At 41.8% G+C, this 20991-nt stretch overlaps 1 protein-coding gene across 1 annotated transcript in view; it reads right to left on the bottom strand.

The window, feature by feature from the left end:
• Positions 1–242: 242 nt before the first annotated feature.
• ADGRB1 (adhesion G protein-coupled receptor B1) overlaps positions 243–20991 on the bottom strand; it is a 276533-nt gene continuing 255784 nt past the window's right edge. Inside the window, exons 29-32 of the mRNA XM_085221766.1 lie at positions 18984–19663; positions 17840–17875; positions 16121–16225; positions 243–3145 (exon numbers count right to left, since the gene is read on the bottom strand). Coding sequence (XP_085077892.1) covers positions 2948–3145; positions 16121–16225; positions 17840–17875; positions 18984–19663 — 1019 coding nt within the window. The 3' untranslated portion in view covers positions 243–2947. The remainder of the gene's footprint in view (positions 3146–16120; positions 16226–17839; positions 17876–18983; positions 19664–20991) is intronic.

Genomic DNA, 20991 nt, shown 5'->3' with positions numbered 1-20991 from the left:
AAAAGCAGACTGGAGTGCACAGAAAAGTCTTCATGCCTTGGAAATATGCATAATGATGGAAGGTGGTTTTAGAGTGCCAAGAAGCTACAAGCTAAAGGCAAATAATAGATCTGAGAGGGTGAGGTTTGATCTTAGATCATAGCTCTTCCAGTGCAGCAGCTTGCAGGTCCAGGAGAAGTGTTTGCCAGCACCTGAGCGTGATGCAAACCACACGTGGGGCACTTTTAAGAAGCAGACATCGCTAGAGTTTACACCTCTTTTATTAGAAATAAGACACATTCATTTTGTGCTCTGAAAACTGTACAGAAAAAAAAAACCTGACAAACATAGGAGGGAAGGGAAAGCATGGTATGGGGCGGGGCAGGGCGAGGGAAAACAGAATTAACTGGAGGAATTGAGCAGAGAAAGTCGAATATCAACAGTTATTAAACAAACATTTATCTCTGTAATTACATAACACCGTTAATGTCCTGCAAATCGGCTGGAGTGAATGGGTGAGTGAGAAAGGTCTGGGGAGAAAAGGGGAGGTTTGGTTGGGCATGGGAGGGGAGGAAAAAAAAAAGGAAAAAAAAGAGAAAAGATTTAAAACACAGTATAAAGATATCTGTATGCTAAAATTCATTATGTGTAACTATAATAAGTACAATATCATACAACCCGGCATCTGAGGGAGGCCTTTGTGCTTTCCTGTTTCATAAAATAATCTAAAATTGGATGATAATATCACAGTTTTTATAAGTAATAATTTTCCTTATTTTTAAAATGTTTGGATGTTTCTTTTTTTTAATTTTTCTTTCCATTCATCCAGTATATTACACACTTAATGGCAAGGTAGATGTCACTGTCCTTTAAGACCAAAAACCCACATGGCCCAATGGAAAGCGGAAGCAGAGACGTTTGGATGTCAAGCAATGTCTCTCAATGAGAGAAGCAAGACTGGGGTCAGTGATTGGTTAACCTCTCGTATTCATTCTTGTTCCCTAAAAATGTTAAATAATAAAAAAAGGAGACACTCAAACACGCAGTAACAATGCAGACCCTGATCAAGTTTTACTGCTGTCTGGAACAATATGGCTGCTCACAAGCAGAAGTTTGGCACAGCACATCTCCAAAGCTGGAAGAGTTGTTCCAAACGTCATAGAATCATAGAATATCCCAAGTTGGAAGGGACCCATAAGGATCACACTGTTGGAAATGGTAGGAAAAAATCAAAGAAATAAAAGTCTGCTTGAAATGTCAGTGGTTTATTTTTTAAGGTTAAAAATATTGCACAACATTTTTGGGTGTGAAATGTAGAGAACTTTTTTCTCTTTTTGTAAATAACAATGAGTAATGTCCAATGAAAAAAAAAAATGCTATTTTTTAAACGTTGAAATAAAAAGACAGCACTTTATGATGAAAAATGTCCCACTCTACTGACCAGCTCCACCTTTTTGTTCTGGTAGGAGTATAAACCTGCCTGTTGGCTCTGGGCACAGTGGAAGGAGAAGAGCCAATAAGGGGAAAATAACCACAGCTGAAAATGAATAAAGCAAAGCGAAGTATTGCAAGTGAGCAGCGATGGGGCTGTGTGTTCCCACCATCCCAAACTTTCCACTCAGCAACTTGCCTTCCACCTTCAGTAGGTGGCATCCTCACCCCATGCCTGTGTATTTGTACGGCACAGAAAGGTATTCGAAACGACAAGAGCCAAAGAAAGGAAAGGTCTCGGGTTTCAAGTTCTCTTTTTATTGAAGAAAAGAAAAGAAGAAGGAAAAAAATAGATTATTTTTTTGTTTGTTTGTTTGTTTCCAAGTGGACATTATTTGTGTTGTCAGTTTGTCTCAATGTCCTAAGGCAACATCTCTGTATACCAAATATCTCCAGGTACATTGGTGGATCTGTCTTTCCCTCTTTCTCTCTCTGCCTTCCAGGGAGGGGCAGCTTGGAACAAATCTGAGTCCAAAAGGAAGGAAAAGTAACAGGAAAAAAAAAAAAAAAAAAAGGATGAGGCCAAGCAGACCTTTGCAAGGCCCGTGCTGAGTTTATCTATGTAACAGTCAATGAAATGACCTACATTCTTCTTGTTGGTCTGTTTTTCTAACACCTTCAACCCTTTCTCTGGAGACAGGGCGAGCAGATTTTGGAGGTGGTTCATTTCTCCAGTGCTTGTCCCATCCCTTAGGGTGCACAGGAGCTCCACCATGAAGGGCTGAGAGGAGAAAGCCCCACCTTACCTCTCTCTCTAAGCCACAGGTGACGTGACTCTCACCACCACTTCCCCCGCCCCCTTACGGATATGCTGCAGAGATGCCAGGACACCAGATCATGGGGTAGCATGAAGAAGTGGGAACGTTTCCTCAGCCACCGCTTGACAGATCCCAGTTCCTTCCTTCTCAGATGAGATGATGAGGGAGAGGTGGGAAATGAGGACTGGCAAGGGATGCCATAGGTTGTGTCTCTTCCAGGACCAACAGCCACAACGCATCCCGGTGAGGCTCCCGCCGACGTCACCTCCTGTTCTCCCCAGACAACCTCTATCTTCCTGGCCCATGGTGGTGGTTTCTGGGTGTCCTTCTGCAGCTCTCCGTGGCACAGCAGGAAGGGTCCCGGCGTATGGCAGTGGCCCCAAAGCATCTCGTCAGGGCTCTTCCCCAAAACATCTCAATAGGGCTCCTCCCCACCCTCTGCCTCCTCCTCGCTCTCTTCCAGGCTCACTTCTTCTCCAGTCCTACCTGGCAAAGCTCGTGTTGTCCTGAACCTACATCTACTATACTCTATAAAGCAATATTTCCCCACTCTGCTGAGAACAATACAAAAGTTACTCCGTCTTACCAAAGGTTTCAAAAGAAACCAAACACTTCTCTCGCTCGGTTCCGATTTAATTTAATCATTTCTTTAAAACGTGGTTTTGTTTGTTTGTTTCATTTGTTTTCTGGAAAAAAAAGTCCCTTTCTTCCCCTTCCGCTCAGACCTCCGTCTGAAGGTCAATAATGTCTTGTCCCACCAGAGGGATGGTGGCCCCTGTTTTCTCCCACTCTACAGTTTTTAGTTCTAGGGGAGATTGTGCCACAGGTTCGATGTCCTTTTTAACCCATGACGGTGGGGACTGGACTTTCCTGATTCCTTCCCAGGGTCTCTTGTTTGGTGTCTGCTGTTTTTCTTGCTGCAAGAGGAGGAAAGTGTAAAAAGAAAGAAAAAAAAAAAGAGAGAGATGAAGGTTAGATAAAGGTTAGATGCAACAAATGCTATTTTTTCACCTTCCTTACTCTTATACCAAAGTAAATCTTTCTCATCCAAGATAATGTGAGATTTCAATGAAAATTTCACGTTGTCTATTTTCAGGAAGAAAATCTAAGCTTTTCTCTTTTGCTGTCTCTAGCACAGTATCTAGATGCTTCAACTCTCAGCCAAGGCTTCTGCCATTCACAACTCCACTGGAAAACTGAAAACAATTTTAAGAATTTAACATCGTTTTCTATTTCCACAGGAAATCCCTGTGTGAAAATGCAGATTATACTGAGGTCTCTTTGAATGTACACTGACTGCATTTTATGTAGATGAGAAGACATCTATAACGTAGAACAGCTATTTATGGGCAATGGAACTGCAGTATGCTGGCTACTTTGCCAGTGAACTCATGCTGTTAGATGGGCTGTAATGTCAGCTATGAGGCTGAAAGCATTGCCATCAGCTCTACACAAAGCCTTCAAGGCTTTATTGACTACTATTAGTCCCCTCCTATGCTAGTGTCCCACCATGGATATCAGTCCTGGGAATGCCTTTCAATGTTTCTACTGGTTTGCAACTAGGTAAGACCCTGTAAAATGGGTGAACTCTTGAAGGGGAGTCCATGCAACGAATTTAAATGAGACATTACACTAAACTGGCACCTTCCACCAAGAGTGATGGTTTTCACAATTAATTATCCCCACAAAACACTCCAATACTGGGTGAGAAAACGCTTCACTACCCGTGGCAGGAGAACAGAGCTCTTTTGAGCCATCTGCCAACAACAAAGTGGAGACTGGCAGAAGGGGTGGGAGGAAAGGCAGCTGCATGGGAGTGACAAGGAGGGAAGAAGTCTGGGAATAAGATGAGGAGACATGCATGGAGATCACACGCAGTCCAGGATGATAACGTCACCAGAATATATTAATGAGAGGAGATAAAGCCACACATAGACTATGATTGCACTGTAGGATGCTGCAGAGATAAGTGATGCCCCATTTGAAAACCTAAATGCCCATCTGATACACACTAATCCACCTGACTTGGATTTTGAATTTGTTCCTTCCTAACAGCATTTAGGTGGCCTCTGATTTGCAATGATGATGAGAAAGACACTGCATCTTCATCCCAACAGGGTTGGCTTTCATCACTTCACTCAAGCCACAATTTCTCCTTTTCTAAACGTTCACTCATTATATAAAGTGTGTTTGGAGTTGTCCCTGCATCCCGGCAGGGATCTTCTCTGAAAGTGTAGTAATGCATTGCAACAGGCTGCGCTGGGAGGTGGTGGCATCACCATCCCTGGAGGCTTTCAAGAAATGTGGAGATGTGGCACTTGGGGACATGGTTCAGTGGGACATGGTGGGGAGGGGTTGATGGTTGGACTTGATGATCTTAGTACTCTTTCTAACCTTAAAGATTCTGTGATTCTATAAGTGATAAGGTTCTGGGAGAAGTCATTTGGTGGCCAAAGAAACAAACGTACGAACCAAGTCGTGTTGGTCCTCTCTCCAATGGGATGTGAAAGCATTCTGAAATGATCATTGTTTTAATGCAAGGGGAGAAAATATAACTTTTTATAAGACCTTTGAAAGAGAGGGTTTTTTTTTTTAAATCAAATTTTGGAAAATTATTGTTCAGAAGAATGCAAACTTCAGTTTTTAAATTCTGCAGCTGTGGTTTGCACTAATCCTTGTGACACACAGGTTCTCTTATGCCGTGTGTTATTCTTACTTTATTCTATGACTAGTACAATTCTGATGACAGAAAAGATGATACAACTGTAGACTAATTCCATTATTTATTTTGAAACTTATGTAAGAATTACTGTTAGTAAAACCTGAAACCTTTTCATCTCTGTGAGTGTTATAATGAGACATGCTCAAGCCTTCCTGAGGTGAAATTTTTTACCTGTGATGTTTCTGCAGACCATTAGTCTGCCATGAAAAGATGCAGTGAGGTGGTGCACATAAAGACAAAAGCACAAATGGAGCAAAAACTGAAATTAAACTGTAAGTTTTCCAAAAGATGAGGAATAAAAACCTTTGCCACAGTTGCTCTTCTCAATGAAGAATATTTTTTCTCCCACAAGTGTTTCAGTGCCTTACTGACATCCACTGCTGTGTTATTTAAAAGAGAGCAGCACAAATGATCATATGCTAAAGTTCATAAATAATTCCACCTTTTCTTTCAAATGAAAGCCTTTCTTTGATGGCACTTTTACATCCACCTTCAGCATCAGGTCCTTCTATTCCCAACCAGACTGTTTTAACAGTCTCTATGCCTGCCATGCTCCTGACCTTTAGCCTCTCCTTCACAGTGTGAATCCTCACACTGCATCCAGATCTCATCATATACACTGAATGAGATTAGCAAACCTCAGAACCTTTGTAATGAATGAGCTGTGGAGTTAGAGCAGCTGTAAATCCATATATGGAACTGAAATGGGGAAAAAATGAATAACTTATGAGTTCAGATTGACAACGTTGACTTCTGATTGGATATGTCACTGAGGAATAAGACATATGGGTTGCAATAATGACTCAGTAGTGATAAAAAAAAATAAGCATTAAACATTGGTAATTATTAAGAAAAGATTAATGATAGAAATCATAAGGAAAGGAAAAGAGATTGGAAGAGGAAACATCACTGTGACAGTGCACAACTTCATTCAGCACCTTGATTATAGCACTCCATGAACTTCCCAACAGACCTTCCTCCCCACCAAAAAAAAGGTACAATGCAATCAAAGAGGGTGGCCATGAACAAAGTTATGGAGCATGTTCTGTAGGAGGAAAAGTCGTAGATACTTAAGGCTTTTCAGCCTTAAAGACGCACTTGATAGAGGTATGACACTTCGTGGCATTATTGATGGTAGGAGCAGACTACTGATGATAGTGATCATCTTTTCCAACACAAGAGCTGTTGGACTTGATCTTAGAGATCTTTCCAACCTGAATGATTTAACAAAGTGACATCATTCTGCTTCTTGTGGTCTTTCAGCACAAATCACTGGAGGATGGGGTTGATTTCTTGGGGTTACATTATATGACTGCCCTGTTCTTTAATTTTCCCAAGTCACTTTGACCCTGCCAAGGAGAGGAGACAGGGCCAGACTGTCCTTGGGTCTGTTGTTCCTATCTGGTTTATCAGTGCAATGGACTGATGATAAGTTTATTGATTTCAAAGTCAACTTAAGGCAAGAAAATAAAGTGGAATCTCAAGAGATCACCAAATAGAGAGGGGAGGCTTGCCTTTAGTTCTCACTTCTGATAAATGAATGAGAATTTTCTCATAATGCTGTAAGTGAAGGTGGGATGCATCAGCTATCCAGTACCACAGAATCATAGAATATCTCAAGTTGGAAGGGATCCATAAGGATCATCAGGTCACCAGCATCCCCTAGAGCAGTGTACATGACCATGTCCCTGCACTAGTACAAAAAGACTGCATTTGTAAGAAGTAGGATGAGATAGGACAAGAGGAAATGGTCTCGAGATATGCCAGGGGAGGTTCAGTTTGCATATTAGGAAAAACATCTTATCTGAAAACTCAGATTCAGGTCAGGCACTGGAACAGGCTACCCAGTGAAGTGGTGGAGTCACTGTTCCTGGAGGAGCTCAAGAAACATGGAGATGTGCCACTGAGGGACATGGTTTAGTGGACAGTACTGGTTGGACTAGATGATCTTAGAGGTCTTTTCCAACATTAATGATTGTATGATTCTATGAACTAATCAGGTTAAGTGCCATCAGCCAGGCTGCACTCTGACAAGTATGCTGGCAGACTAATGAAAGTCTTCCCCTCTTGGCATGAGAATCATTACCAGGCTCCTGGGAAAAGTTCCTTTTCTTTCTTTCCCTCCATATATAAGTGGTTTTTATTGCATCTCAGTCATATATAGAAATGCCTCTGGGATCATTCTTCAGGTAGCACTGTCCTCCAGCTATGCTGAGGGGTCTTAGCAGCCTTAGCAGATAGGGGGAAAACTGAGCTATGCACAGAAAAGAACAAAAATGAAAGAGGCGGTTGGGTAATCTGTCTGAAAAAGGCACTGGTGCTGGGCCAGGGCTTGGTGCCTTGGTGACAGCCAGGAATGGGCCAAGATAGGAGCTGAAAGCAGCAGAGCATGCTCTGCCAGTAACTCAGTGAGACAGAACCATTGCTCTGGTTTGACACAGCCCAGGAGCTTCTGGGCACTGCAGAGGGGAAAAATGTTTATTGGTTCCTGGCTGGTGCCAGGATGGCAGAGCACAGCTTTGAATGAGGCGTTGGGAAGGGAGGGATGCCCAATATAGGGTAAAATCTGACATATGGGACAAACAAGTCTTTATCACAATGAAATGTGCAAGCTTCTAAGCAGTATCTCCTCTTTTTTTTTTTTTTTTTTCCTTCTTCCTTTGTTTCCTTTTTCTTTGCCTTTCTATTTATTTATTTATTTTTAATACCCAAATTTTATGGCTACCCTGAATGACCCGAGAAGGAACTCAATGCTTTCTACAGAGCACTCTGAGATAACTCCCCTAGAACCAGCTATTTCCACGCTGTGTTCATCGCCTCTAGTGTCAACTTGAAGGATATTTCATGACCCAAATGGTCTCTCCCCATGACACTGATGACTCCAGGACCAGAATGAAGTTATTCAGAGCGTATAGCAGGGAATCTGAAAGACTAATGTGGCTCATGCTGTCTAATCCATCTCTGGATGAATGTCGATGAAAAGTGATTAGAAAATGGGAAAGCTGTCTTGTTTTTCTTACAGAATGATAAATTTTCCTTTCTTTGTTTGAAACAAGTTGTAGCTGCAATTATTTCTTCTTATAATACAAACCTCCAAAGATGATAGTTTATGTTGTGGCTGATTTAACAGAAAAGCAAAATAAGAGGAACTGGCTCACTTTATTTAGAATTTCATTTGGGGAAGAAGAAGCAGTAATGCATGTTTTTAAGTTGAATTCATGAAATCTATTAAAAAACTTGAAATATGCACTCACTGGGGTATCAAAGTATGGATTCTGCTTCTGTATCATCTGAAGTTCAGATGGTCTAACCTACAGGGGTTGTGTTGAGCCAGTCTAGCAAGAACATGAACAGAGGCTTAAGAGCCCTATTGCAGAACCTAAAGAGCTCCTTCCACAGACTCATAAAGAGCTCCCTGTTTGAAGGCTGTAGAGAAAGCCAGTAATCCCACCAAGATGGATGGGCTATTCTCCAGGCTATTCTCACTGCTAATCTACCCAGTTAACAGATCATCCTATTTCTGCACTGATGAAGCCATTGGTGAACATGGGCAACTGGGTGTTCCCCAAAAACACTAAAATCATTAAAAGGCTCTTTCACACCTCACAGGGGCACGCAGGGATACCATGAGGGTACCAATAGCACCCAAAGCATGATTCCTTAGAGATTCCTTTTCTTAACCAGTCTTAATAACCAGAAGCTGCAACCTGCTGGTGAGCACTGAATGGTTTTGGAGTAGCCAATACCTGGTTTGCAACAAAAGGCAAGGCAGAAATTGATTTGTCAACACAGAAGATACTTGGAATAAGAAATGTTGGTGCCAGATATTGGGACATAATTTTTGGATGGAGGAGGTGAACTGTTGAATGCTGGTACATGGGACACAAGATAGCTGACAGATGGTTTATGGCTGAATGAAAGAAAATCTGACATAACTTTCATAACAAAATTTATTGTAGTAGTTATTATACTATATGTAGCATTCCTCCCTATAACTGTTACTATAATTTGTCTTTTCGTAGTTGTCAGTTATACAAGCTTTTAAAAATGCAGGGTATTAACCACATGTCACAGGGGAGACACGCTATCCATAATCAGGGCTTCTCTTGCAGGACACAGGCACTCAATTTTTAGATTCCTCAGTGAGGAACAAGCCTGTGTTTGACACAACCACCACCATCTGAACCTCAACCCATGCAAAGAGGTTCCCATAGAGAGAAGCTGTATTTTCCCATCCAGGAGCAGAGCTGCCAGCTTGCGAGCCAGCACAAAAAGAAGTGCAGGTAGCCATCGAGCAAGGGAATTAATTGTGTTAAGCAGCAGAGCATGCCAGGGAGACGCACAGCTCTGAATAGCAATGAGCTACAGTGCTGATCAATAGTCCTTTTTTTCTCACTACTCTGTTAGATGCCAAAGCAAGTGCTGGTGGGATGGGCACATCCTGCAGGTGTCTGAAGGGGCAAGCTAAGAATGTGAAGAGGAAAATAAAGTAGAAATGGTAATAGAACAGAAAATAGGAAAATGTCATAGAATGGCATAAAAAGAGTGCATATGTTTTTCCACTTGGTTTTGGAGCAAGTGTTGGTCCAGGACCAACAGAGAGTTGGGATTGGATTTCAGAGCTGAGCTGAGAGCTGCATTACTGAATGAGTCCAAAGCCTTTATATGAAGTCCAGGAGAGGGTTACAGACAAAGCAAAAGTCTTTTTAGCTGCCGAGAGCAGCTAATAGGAAAGAACAGGCAGGGTAGTGAAATTTGCTAAGCATTGTTCAGCGTGGCTTTTGCTGACCTCTGCACAAATAAAGATCTGCTGTTTGAAACAAAGGCCAGATGCTGGGAAGGAGAGAGGAATATGTATGTGATTCAAACTTCTCTAATGGAACTGGATCAAAGGGCTCCTGCCAAGGGAGAAGGCAGGAGTGACACTTCTATCATTTTCAAAGCTGGCATTAAGCACAGAAGAAACAAAGCCCTGGCTTACCTTAGAGGCTACAAAGCCTCTGCTTTCATGCCATGCAGTTGTTGAGCATGGGGACCCCTCCTGATGTCCATCCCAAGTGCTGGAATCTCTTTAGTAATTAATTCACAGGGAGAAGATGCTTTACCCTGACAATACAAATCTGTGCAGGAACATCTTTCCCATTTAGTACAAAGCAGTCTGAAAGTAGCTACTGTACTTTACTCTTACTTTAATGTGGATGGTTCTCAACTGAATTAATATAGACCATAGGAAACACATGCATGTGTGGGAAAAAAGGAAAAATTGCCAGGAGATTGACAGGTAAAGGGTAGATTTTTAAACTGAGAAACAAACTTGCAGCAAGATTGCCAGCAAGGGGGCTTATATTTTTAGCAATCAGGAGACTAAAGCTCAGCTCAAAGTAATGGGAGCAAGCAGGAAGTATCAAACTAACACTTCAACATGCACCTATTTGGGCAGCAAAATGTGCCTTAAAGATGCTACAGAGGGATATCTATTATCCTCATGGCTTAGATGAACTCATGATGGTTGTGTTCCAACCCTACAGGATGTGCCCATCCCACCAGCACTAACAGAGTAAACAGCACTGTTGTTCAGAACTAATGTTAAGACTTATTACACTGTTAAAAGTGAAGGCTTAGGGGATCCAAGATGCTAAGAGCACTTATAATTATTTAAATCACTCAGGATATGTGTGGCATAGGAGGCTGTTTTGCTGTGATGCCAATCTTGCTTTGGTTGCCTCCAAACTTTTGGTCCCCTCCATGCTTCCTGGCTGCAGATAAGTTATCTAAAGGATAAATATTCAGGCCTCTTGGTTGCTTCAGCAGTAATGGTTCATTGGTTGTCTGCTCAGGGTTTACACAGTACTCAGCTTGGTCTGGGGGTAAACTGGAAGAGCAACAGTATGCAACATCTGCACATTAGATGGCTGCAAGTCAGCTGAGAGGAGGATGAGCAAGTAAATCCAGGTGTTGCTGAGTCAAAGTCCCTTATGGGGACAGAGGCAATCTATCCCAAAGTATAGCTTACCAGAAGTAAAGGAGTCTTGTCAGCAATCCTGTAATTTCCATTTGAATTAGGGCAGATTTAAAAAAAAAAATGAAATCATCCTCATCTTCCTTGCCTTATCTAAACTTGAAGACTTCAGGAGAGATGAAACTGAATGCAGCCCATGATAAGGTCATATAGAGGTCTATTAAAGAATCAAACATCTGACTTTTCAACTTGCAGTCATCAGATCTTGCTGTATGTCAGTCTGGTAATATTTTGATATTAACATTCCCTTTCACTGAAAAGTTAGCTGTGGGTAATAACATCAACATCCTTAATTAGTTAATAATGACATGAATGCATGAGATCTATTTATTCTACTGCAGCAGTATGGTGGTCTAGGCTTGAATGGGTTGATGGTTGGACTATGTTATCTTAGTGGTCTTTTCCAAGCATAATGATTCTATGATTCTACAAATGTAGGTAGATGAGCAGTCTTGAATGCTTTGAACAGAGATCCTGCTAGAAAATGTAATTTTAATTATGAATAGCTGAGCTTGCTTCCAGTGGGAGCATTTTTAAAGCTGAGATTCACATATAAGAAAGTCCATGCCATATGGAATAGATTTCGTGGACTAAACTGATAATAATAAAACCCGCAGAAAACCAAGCATGTTGTCCAGAGAAGAATATTATTCTGTGTTAGTGAGGCTCAGAGTTAGATTAACATTAGCAACATGCTTTGGTTTGTGGAAAAACAAACTGTTACAAACACTGATGTCACAAAATTTCCTGTGAATGCATTAAAGGTGGTCATGCAGTATTCCCATTCTCCTAATTGACTATCTCTTTCATAAGGACAAGACTTCAAATCATACGAGGAGAGATTCAGGTTGGATATTAGAAAAAAACTGCTCTCAAAAAGAGTGGTAATGCATTGGAACAGACCTTCCAGGGAGGTGTTGGAATCACTGTCCTTCGACGTGTTCAAGAAACATGTAGGTGTGGCAGTGAGGGACACGGTTAGCGGTCATGCTGGTGATCAATATTGGTGGTGGTGGTGAATACTTGGACTAGATGATCTTAGTAGTCTTTTCCAACCTTACTGATTCTATGATTCTATGACTATGATTCTAAGGAGAGCTTGTTTAGGGTTGGATCTCTTGGGATGCTCTGATGGTGTAAGGCTGTTTCTCTTTCAGTTATACCTGACACTGAGACTGTTGTCTCCCCATCCTCACTTAAAGGAGCAGAGCCTTCTGCATCCCTTTTTGTCTCCTCACTGTAGAAAAGAGATCTTCCACCCCAGTGTAAGGGAGTAGAGAGGTCTAAGCAAAGGCTCCTAGGCTGCTGGATGAGGGGAAAGCAGATTTTTTCCCCACATCTGCCTCCATGTCTGTAGGAAGAGAAACAAACCCAGAGACACTTGTCAAGGCTGTCTCTAATTGGGCTTGGGTCATACTCAGCTCAGTAATACTTTTCAGAAATTGATGTTGTAAAGCTGAAAAGCTGAACAGCTCAAATGTGTAGGAGGCCCTAATAATGTTCTCAGGTCTGCCAGTAAGTATTTTGGGATGGTGGGTGAAGGGCAGCCTTCTTAATCTTTGAACTGTACACTGCCATGCCACTTATCCAAAGTTTAAACATATCACTGTACTTGGAAAGGAAGAATATATGTGTTGGTACAAACTTTCAGATCTCTGTTGAAAATCTGCTAAAAATCATGTTTTACAACTAAAGTTGGTGAAACTCTTGACAGTAAACACATGTGATGGCTGAATTTTCTATCTCCTTTCCTAAAGAGACAGAAGTTTTGTTGTTCCTCTTACTCCCATTCTTCTGCTGGTGCTTTCTACCACTGTAATAATTAAGCTGAAATGTGTCTGATACAATGGAACAATCAGTTTTGGCCTATGTGCTGAAGTACTATCATTTACATCAAAAATAAAAATCAAACCAACCCCTAAATAAGGGTCAGCACCATAGGAGTTCCCAAAGGCAATTTCTATGTAGACATTTAGTCCAAGTCTCAGCAACTGCTTTCTGACCTTGGAGCTGAAGGAGGAGAGATGAATTGCAAGAAGATAGGGAAAAGCTTCGTGTCTTGGAAAGGATGTAGGACAATAGGATATGCTGCCAGGATAGGCTGGAAAATTGCCAGGGCTGGAGTGAGATGTGGTAGCTTGACTTTGTGGTTACTTATTCAAAAGTGAAATCAAAGATACAGTAATGAAGGCAGATAGCCTGCAGATAGTAAAGGTCCCTTCTGCTCTATGCTACTATTTGAGAATGGGTTTAAGGGTATTCTAGGATCCTTATGACCTTGTTCATGCCCAAAAGGCAAGGAGTTTCCTGCTAGTGCATGTGTTTGGAGCCATGCATTATGGAAAGGCCTGGGACTAGTCCACAGTGCTTTCCAGTGCAAAACAAAAGCCAGACTTATGCTAACATTAGTTTTATCATTTCTACCAGAAGAAATTCTCCATTATTTTATAACCTAAACACGCATAAAACATTTCTTTTGTTGCTGGTTTAATCCTTAATATCATCAGTTTGGTTTCCTAGGGCAAGCTGAAGATGGCACATGATTTCTAATGGGGTCCCTAGCAGCAAACAGAAGAAAAAGGAGTGAAGAAAGATATTTATTTTCTTATGTACTGCCTTGACTGTTACTAAACCAGTAGCCACTACTGACTTACAAATACTGATCTTTGCAAGCTCCCCCTCTAAGATAACATCCAAAGAATAAGGCTCAGTCAATATACAAAGGTCACCTTCCCAGCTTTCTAGCAGTTCAAAGCTCTTTGTTGCTGACTCTGGCAACTTAAATTCTAGATAGATTCAGTTGCATTTCTGAAATACCCAAAACATCTCAATCTATAAAACCATCCTGCAAACATAACACAGATTAGCTTTGACATGGTATTTAGGCATTTCAGGTTTTTACAAATGAGGCATACCTAAATAGAAAAAAAGCACAGATAAAAAATTCAGGGAGATACTTTGGGATTTTAGGGCAACATAGGCTTCTTTGATCTGAATCTCTCTGCTAGATTTACTATTTCTGTTCTGTAACACTGGACAGCCCATAATGACACCTTGCCAAGCACAGTAAAATCAGGATTTGCTGGGAACACATTACCAGAGCTTAGCACAACTTTGCTGTGAGATCTCAGTGCAACACAAAGGCTCTGAAATTATCTACTTCCACAGACTAAATCTCTTCTTCAATCACTCTGCACTCCAGTCCCTTGACAGAAACCTCACCAAAATATGCCCCACCAGTGCCTTCTTGGCCATGCTGAAGGTCTATGCCTCCTGTAACTGATTTTGCTTCCAAATGACCAATAATGTTCTAACAACTCATCTTGCCCCTCTCTTTGAGAGAGGGCAGAACACAAATTTCATTTCTTACTGCCAGCCTGACTCTGATCCTTGTTTTCTTCCTTTTGCTGTAGCAAATATACTTCCCTGCAACCTTTTGACTCCCTCCTAGCAGACCTAATGTTCTGAGACATCAGGGAGGTGACATCAGACTGTCCTTCCTTATCTTTGTTATCCACATCACTAACTTCTCAGGCTGCAGATATCTGTTCTAGTACCAATCCCTCTGAAAAGCTGCAAAATCTTTCCCTCAGCCCGCATTCTTCAAAGACTCTTCCTTCCCTGAAGACTGCTTCTGTTGAGGAAAGCCTCGTATAACATGATCAGCTGCCCCAGTGACAGCTTAAGTCCCATCACTAATGCTTTTCTCAATAGCTGTGCCCTCCTTGGACTCTATCTCAGACCCTGCAGGTGGAAAAGATGATTCTTTCTATCCCTACAAAGCTCTCGGACACATGATTTGATATTTTCAGGTGGCCCTATGTGGAGCCAGGAATTGGACTCAATGAACTTTTGATCCCTTCCGTATCAAGATTCCCTATGATTCTACGATTCCCATTTCTTCCTTCTCTTTGCACTTAGATTTTCCCAAGACTGTTATGGTTTCCAGTTCCTAGTTATGGATGAATGCAGCACTCTGAGATGACCTGAACAGGAGTCAAAGAATCATAGAATCATAGAATCACCAAGGTTGGAAAAGACCTACAAGATCACCCAGTCAATCATTTGAGTTGAAAGGGATCCTTAAAGTTCATCCAGTCCAACTCCCCTGCAATGAACAGGGACAACAACAGCTAAATCAGGTTGCTCGGAGCCTGGAATGACAAGGATGGGGCATCCACCACCTTTCTGGGCAACCTGCTTCAGTGCCTCACCATCCTTATTATAAACAACTTCTTGTTTATATTCAGTCTAAATCTCCCCCCCTTAAGTTTGAAACCATTTCCCCTTGTTCTTTCACAGCAGACATGCTAAAGGGTCTGCTCCCCTCTTTTCTTATAGCTCCCCTTTAGGTACTGTAAGACCTAAGACCTCTATTAGGTCTTCCTGGAGCCTTTCCTTCTCCAGGCTGAACAGATCCAGCTCTCTCAGTCTGTCCTTGGAGGGAAAGTGTTTCATCACTTGGATCATTTTTGTGGTCCTCCTCTGGATGCACTCCAACAGGTCCACATCCTCTTGTACCATAGACTCCACATCCAGATACAGAACTCGAGGTGAGTTCTCATCAGTGAGGAGTAGAGGAGCAGGGGCATTGCTCCCCCAGTTCCCACTTTCTTGAACTTGAGGGATGTGTGTAAAGCATGCTAGTGAAGACTGAGGCAAAAAGTTGTTGAATACCTCAGCCTTCTCCTTGTCTGTAGTTAGCAGCCTGCCAGCATTTATCACTAGGGGGAGATACATTCACCTGAAATTTTCATTTCCAACTTATGTACCTAGAAAAGCCCTTCTTATCCTTTGAATCCCTTCCCAAGTTCAGTTCCAGCTGGCCCTTGGCCTTCCTTACTCCATCCCTACAAAGCCTAGCAGCAAAAAACTGACACAAACATGGGAAATAGACATAGACAAGAAAACAGATTCCATGCATAATGAACAGACGCGAGGAAAGATTTTTTCCACCTGGGATGATAATCACTTTGTAGATAAACTAGTGGTACCTTTGTGACTCTCCATGTCCAATGTGGTGCATGTGTTTGTTGCAATGTACACAGAACTCAAGGTAAGGCATTCGGGAACGGCTCCTAAATGTTCCCATGCTCCTGCTGGCACTAGTGTGTCTCCAGGAGGTGATGGTTCTAGAGATATATGACTAACCTTGCTGTCCGTTGTTGGAGACTCCTTCTCCTTCTCTGCATGCTGAAGTTTTCTATTCAGATCTTGGAACATGTCTTGGTGACGTTTTCTTGTGTGCATGATTTTCTGAAGAAAATGCAAGGGCCACAGATCAGCAAAGCCTATTCAGCCATACAAAACCAACATTTCCTCCTCTCAAAGCTACATACATTATTTAAACGTAGATCTATCTCACTGCAGGCTAAATCCGGCTTCCCTAAAGCAGCTCCAAAATTCTCTGAGGACCCACATGCAACACTGTAATTTCAGGATAAGACGGTGGGAGAAAGTGAAGAAGTTCAGTTTTTGAACTTACGGTTGTCCTGAAATTGCAAATGCCAGCTGTCTATGTTGCAAAATTTGTACACTGGTCTACCAGCTTGACTCAGGAAGCTCTGTTACCTTTCTTAACTGATTGCTGACCCTATGCCTGCTCTGTTGGGAGCATGCCTCCTTGGCAATCATTTTCAGAGCTTATTTGAATGTGTAGGATTTAGGCTAAATAAGTTCTATCAGCAGTTACTTCACAGTTTCATTTTCTTTGTAATTTGGTCTGTCTGTATTTTATTTTTACTTTCTACTGACCAGGAGATGAAGGAAATATTTCTATAAAGGCTTCCCTTTGTGTGAAGATTGCTTGCTTGTGCTTGCCAAGTGGTCTATAATTGGAGAAAGTAGCTGATATAATTTAGGATCAGCACAGAAATGAATCAGCTTACATGCACCCTCTGTAACTCAATTTCAGAACAAGCTCCCAGTCTTGAGCTCTGAAGTCATCCTAGCATTAAAGGCAACTCCTCTTGGGCCCTCAGTGTGACTTTGTTTTGGAATAAGACATCAGCTTTTAAGGGAATGACTCTGCCATCAAGGATGCCATGATTTCTGCACCAGCTCCCAGTAGCCCCATAGACACTCCTTCAAAGCTTTCCACTCCATCCTTTCAGTATCAATACAGGCATTTCCCTTAGTATAGATAGGACATAAGGAAAACATTTTTAACAATAAGGGTAGTGAAATACTGGAACATGTTCACCAGAGAGATGGTAGATCTCTGGAGACTGTCAAGGTCAGGCTGGACTGGGCTCTGAGGAACCTGATCTGGTTGCAGGTGTTCCTGTTCATTGCAGGAGATTTGAACTAGATGGCTTTTAAGGGTCCCTTCCAACTGAAATGATTTTATGATTCTTTGATTCTCCCAGGCAAATTCTGTGAGGCTCATTAATAGGTGTGAAAACCCGGGTTTGATCATGGTTTGTGACAGTGTGGACGTATTACCTGCCTTTTTGTTATGCAACAGAGCTTTGGCACAAAAGTCAAGGCATTTTAGGTCACCAAGCAAAGGATGTACTTGTGTTTCCTAAATAGGAGTGCACTGCAGCCACCTGTAGCACTTTTCCACTAGCTTATTTGCAAAAGAGATGCTACAAGTCTTGTGCACTCTGATATGGGATCTTCATTTACAAGTGTTTATGCAAAGGCAGTGGCTCCATAAATTAAGCATGAGCCAATATAATCTACCCATTTGTTCAGCTGCACAGAGTAAGCCTTATTAAGCAGCCAGCACAACTCTTTCTGCCCACCATTTTCCAACTTCTTTGGCAAAGATTGCATTCTAACTAAGGTGGTGGAAAGAAAATGAAGCTGCATTTCTCTTTCTCTCTATACCCTTCAAGAAACACATTCAAAAATTGATGTACTCACCTCAAAATCTAGTTCTGCATACCGTGATTTCCGTCTCTGGGGATTCAAAGGAAAAAGAGAGAGTGGTGAGGGTTAGTAACGGACTGATGGGCACAGACTGAACTACACAGTAGATGAATCAGAGAGGCTCCTTCTCTTTTTAATGTTCCTTTACCTTTAAAGTGTTTCTCTGGCTCGTCTTGATGGAAAGTGCCAGCCAATAAGAAGGATCACTCAGAAAAGCACTGAAACCCAAGGAAGGCTGAACATGGAATTCTGGCTAATTCAGACCCTTGTCCTAGTTATGATCTTGAAGGTGGTTTACAGAATGGGAAGGAAATAAAAAGGCTCAGCCAAGAGATCTAGCAGAGCTTCTGACCATCAGTCAGTAAAGATTGAAATTTGGGCAGCAACGGTCAAGACTTGCTCTCTGATAATAGGCAAGAAAAGGGCCAGGTGCTGAGAAATGCAAAAGCTAGGGCAGACATCAGTGTGAGAAGTATAGACTAGGGAGAACTGCTAATATATGTATTGAATTATTGCAAGTGAGAAGGACAGAGCTGCACTTCTACCAAACCTCTGACATCCTTTTGATGCAAAGAAAATTGTGGGTCATATCTTAAATATATACCAGGCTGGATGGGGTCATGCACTACCTGATCTAGTGCCTGCTTTAGTGGTTGGCAACTCTGTCCATGGCAGGGGAGTTGGATCTAGATGATCTTTGAGGTTCCCTCCAACCCAAGTCATTTTGTGATCATTCTATGATACATCTGCAATCAAGAGAATTTTCCTATCTTTGTCACTATTGAAGTCATCAAAATGGCAAACAGAAGGGATAGATGGAGAAAAGGTAATGCATGTTAGGTGCCTTGTCCTAAAATGAACTGCTTTGACATGCCAAAGTTTTGATTTTAATTTGCATTACATTGCAAAAGGCAGCCCATCACACAATGGGCTGTAGCTGTGGAAGTAATGAGGGATTTTTAAAACAAAATCATGAAATGGTATCACCTGCCAGGGTTTCCTCACAGTAATATAATTCTGGCACTACACAGTGGGCTACATTTGGCCCAACAATCCACTCTTGAAAAATCTGTTGCAGCCAGTATTGAGGGCAGGGAACATCATGGGCTGGGAACAGCAATGGAATTCCCATGCTCACCTCCAAGGAGCTCATGGAGAGCGTGGAGACGGTCTCACTCTTGGACACCACACCTGAGTTCCCTGAGTCACCTGTGTCACACAGGCTGTTGGGAATCTGTGACTCACTGGGGATATTCTGTGGAGGCAGCTGCTGCTGCTGTTGTATCATGGGAGAACCTTGCACCTCACTGCAAGTCATGGTCACAGGTTCCCGTGGAGGACTTTTGACGACAAAACCTGGGTCGGTAGCCATACTGAGGTGGATCAGCCGTGTCTGGGGCATCTGGTCTATATTGATGCTGTATTTGCTCTCATCCTTGGGTGGTTTGGCCCGTAAGGTAGATGTATTGGTAGGCAGAATGACATAGCTGGTGTCCAGTGTTTGTTCTTGTGCCCGGGAGAGTTCTGAGTCCAACTTCTTGAAGATGTCCCCGTCACAAATGTAGATAGACTTAGGTGGTTGATTCTTGTCCTTCTTCAGAGTGAGACTGTGATTGCTGAACTCATTCAGGTTGATGGCCCCCAGGTAGTGTGGGGAGCCCTGAAGATGCAACTTGGACACATTGGCTGGAAGACTGTTAAAGTTTGATGACCCCTTCTGATGATTGAGCTTCAATTTCTCTTCATCCTGTAGTGATGGGCGTTTCAATGTTCCTGTGATGGTAGAGGTCCTGCAGGCTGTGATGTCTTTATTCAGCACTAGAGAGACAGACAAGTATCCTCAGCACTGCATCTTAGCTTTGGTTAACACATCAATATACCCACTGCAGTCACACCATGCTGCCATGTTCCCTGGGACCTCTCAGAATGAGGCTATAGTGGCAAAACGTTTTCATATATATTTTTTTGCCTTTTAGTCCAGGATATTGAATGCAAATTTAAAATCAGAGACGAAAAAACCTCCTCATTTTGAGAGAATCCTTTGCGTTGAGAATTTCCCAACCCAATCATGGCCAAAACTCCAAACTACATTGAAACATATTATCATACTGATAACATTATCTCGAAAAGAAATTATATGTGTGTATTACATGTGTATATACATATAATACACAGCAAACATCACATACACGTAAGATACTAGCCTACAGAGAAGCAGTATTTATTTTAAGATTGATCTCATGTCAAAAAAAGATTTTGATTCAGCAAATAGATGAAATGCAGCATTATCAGCAATTTTTGTTTCTTTCTTTTAATTTGCTCAAATTCTTCAGGTTGATCTTTTCCCAGGAACAGTTTCAGGATTAGATTTGGTAGTGTACAACAAATCACATTTTGTTATAAATTTCTGATTCACCCTCTAGAAAAGCTTACATTCCAATCATTATGTCAAGCCTCTGTGAGACATAATAATTTGTTGTTTCTCAGCGTGCCTAGAGGACAAAAAGGAGTGCCATGAATACCCCTAAGTAGGAGATGAAAACCTTTATCTGAGGATGAGGTGAACATGCCACATAGGAGGTACGTACAAGACTCACAGACACTCATATTCACACAACACTGTCTTCAAAAAAACATCTTATTCACTTCTAATAAGATTCTATTACTCAGTTGATTTCAGGTGGCAACAAAGACCTTAAGAAGATTATGACACAAGCCTTGATTTCTCCAGGGGATGGAAAACACTGACTGTGGGGTAGGGGCAAAATGATATGGCACTGAAGGATATTTACCCAATGTTTCAGCTCAGGAAAGGAGAAATAAATGCAAAGACCTCTATTCTATTTTATGACAGAGGCAGCACATGGCCGAGGAATTCCATGGGACTGAGGGCATACTCATTTTTCTTCAACTGAAATTGGGAGTGGTGGGTGCTGGGTGAGCACAGAGTACAGGCAATGCAGGGTGATAAAAAAAAAAAACAAGTGGAACACAGGGGCTTTTTTAAAAAAGCTTTGAAAGCTAAGCACATAGGGCATAATTATGGCAGCCATGGTAATCTTAATGTTGCTAGATGGCACAGTAGGATAAATCAGAGCATTATAATGTGCTCATACCATAAGCTGCAGCAGTATGATCCTGAACTC

Source organism: Meleagris gallopavo, chromosome 3 (genome assembly GCF_905368555.1).
Source record: "Meleagris gallopavo chromosome 3, MGAL_WU_HG_1.1, whole genome shotgun sequence".
NCBI lineage: Eukaryota > Metazoa > Chordata > Aves > Galliformes > Phasianidae > Meleagris > Meleagris gallopavo.
The sequence above is the reverse complement of the archived record's forward strand: the minus strand, read 5'-3'. Positions and strand labels throughout refer to the sequence as shown.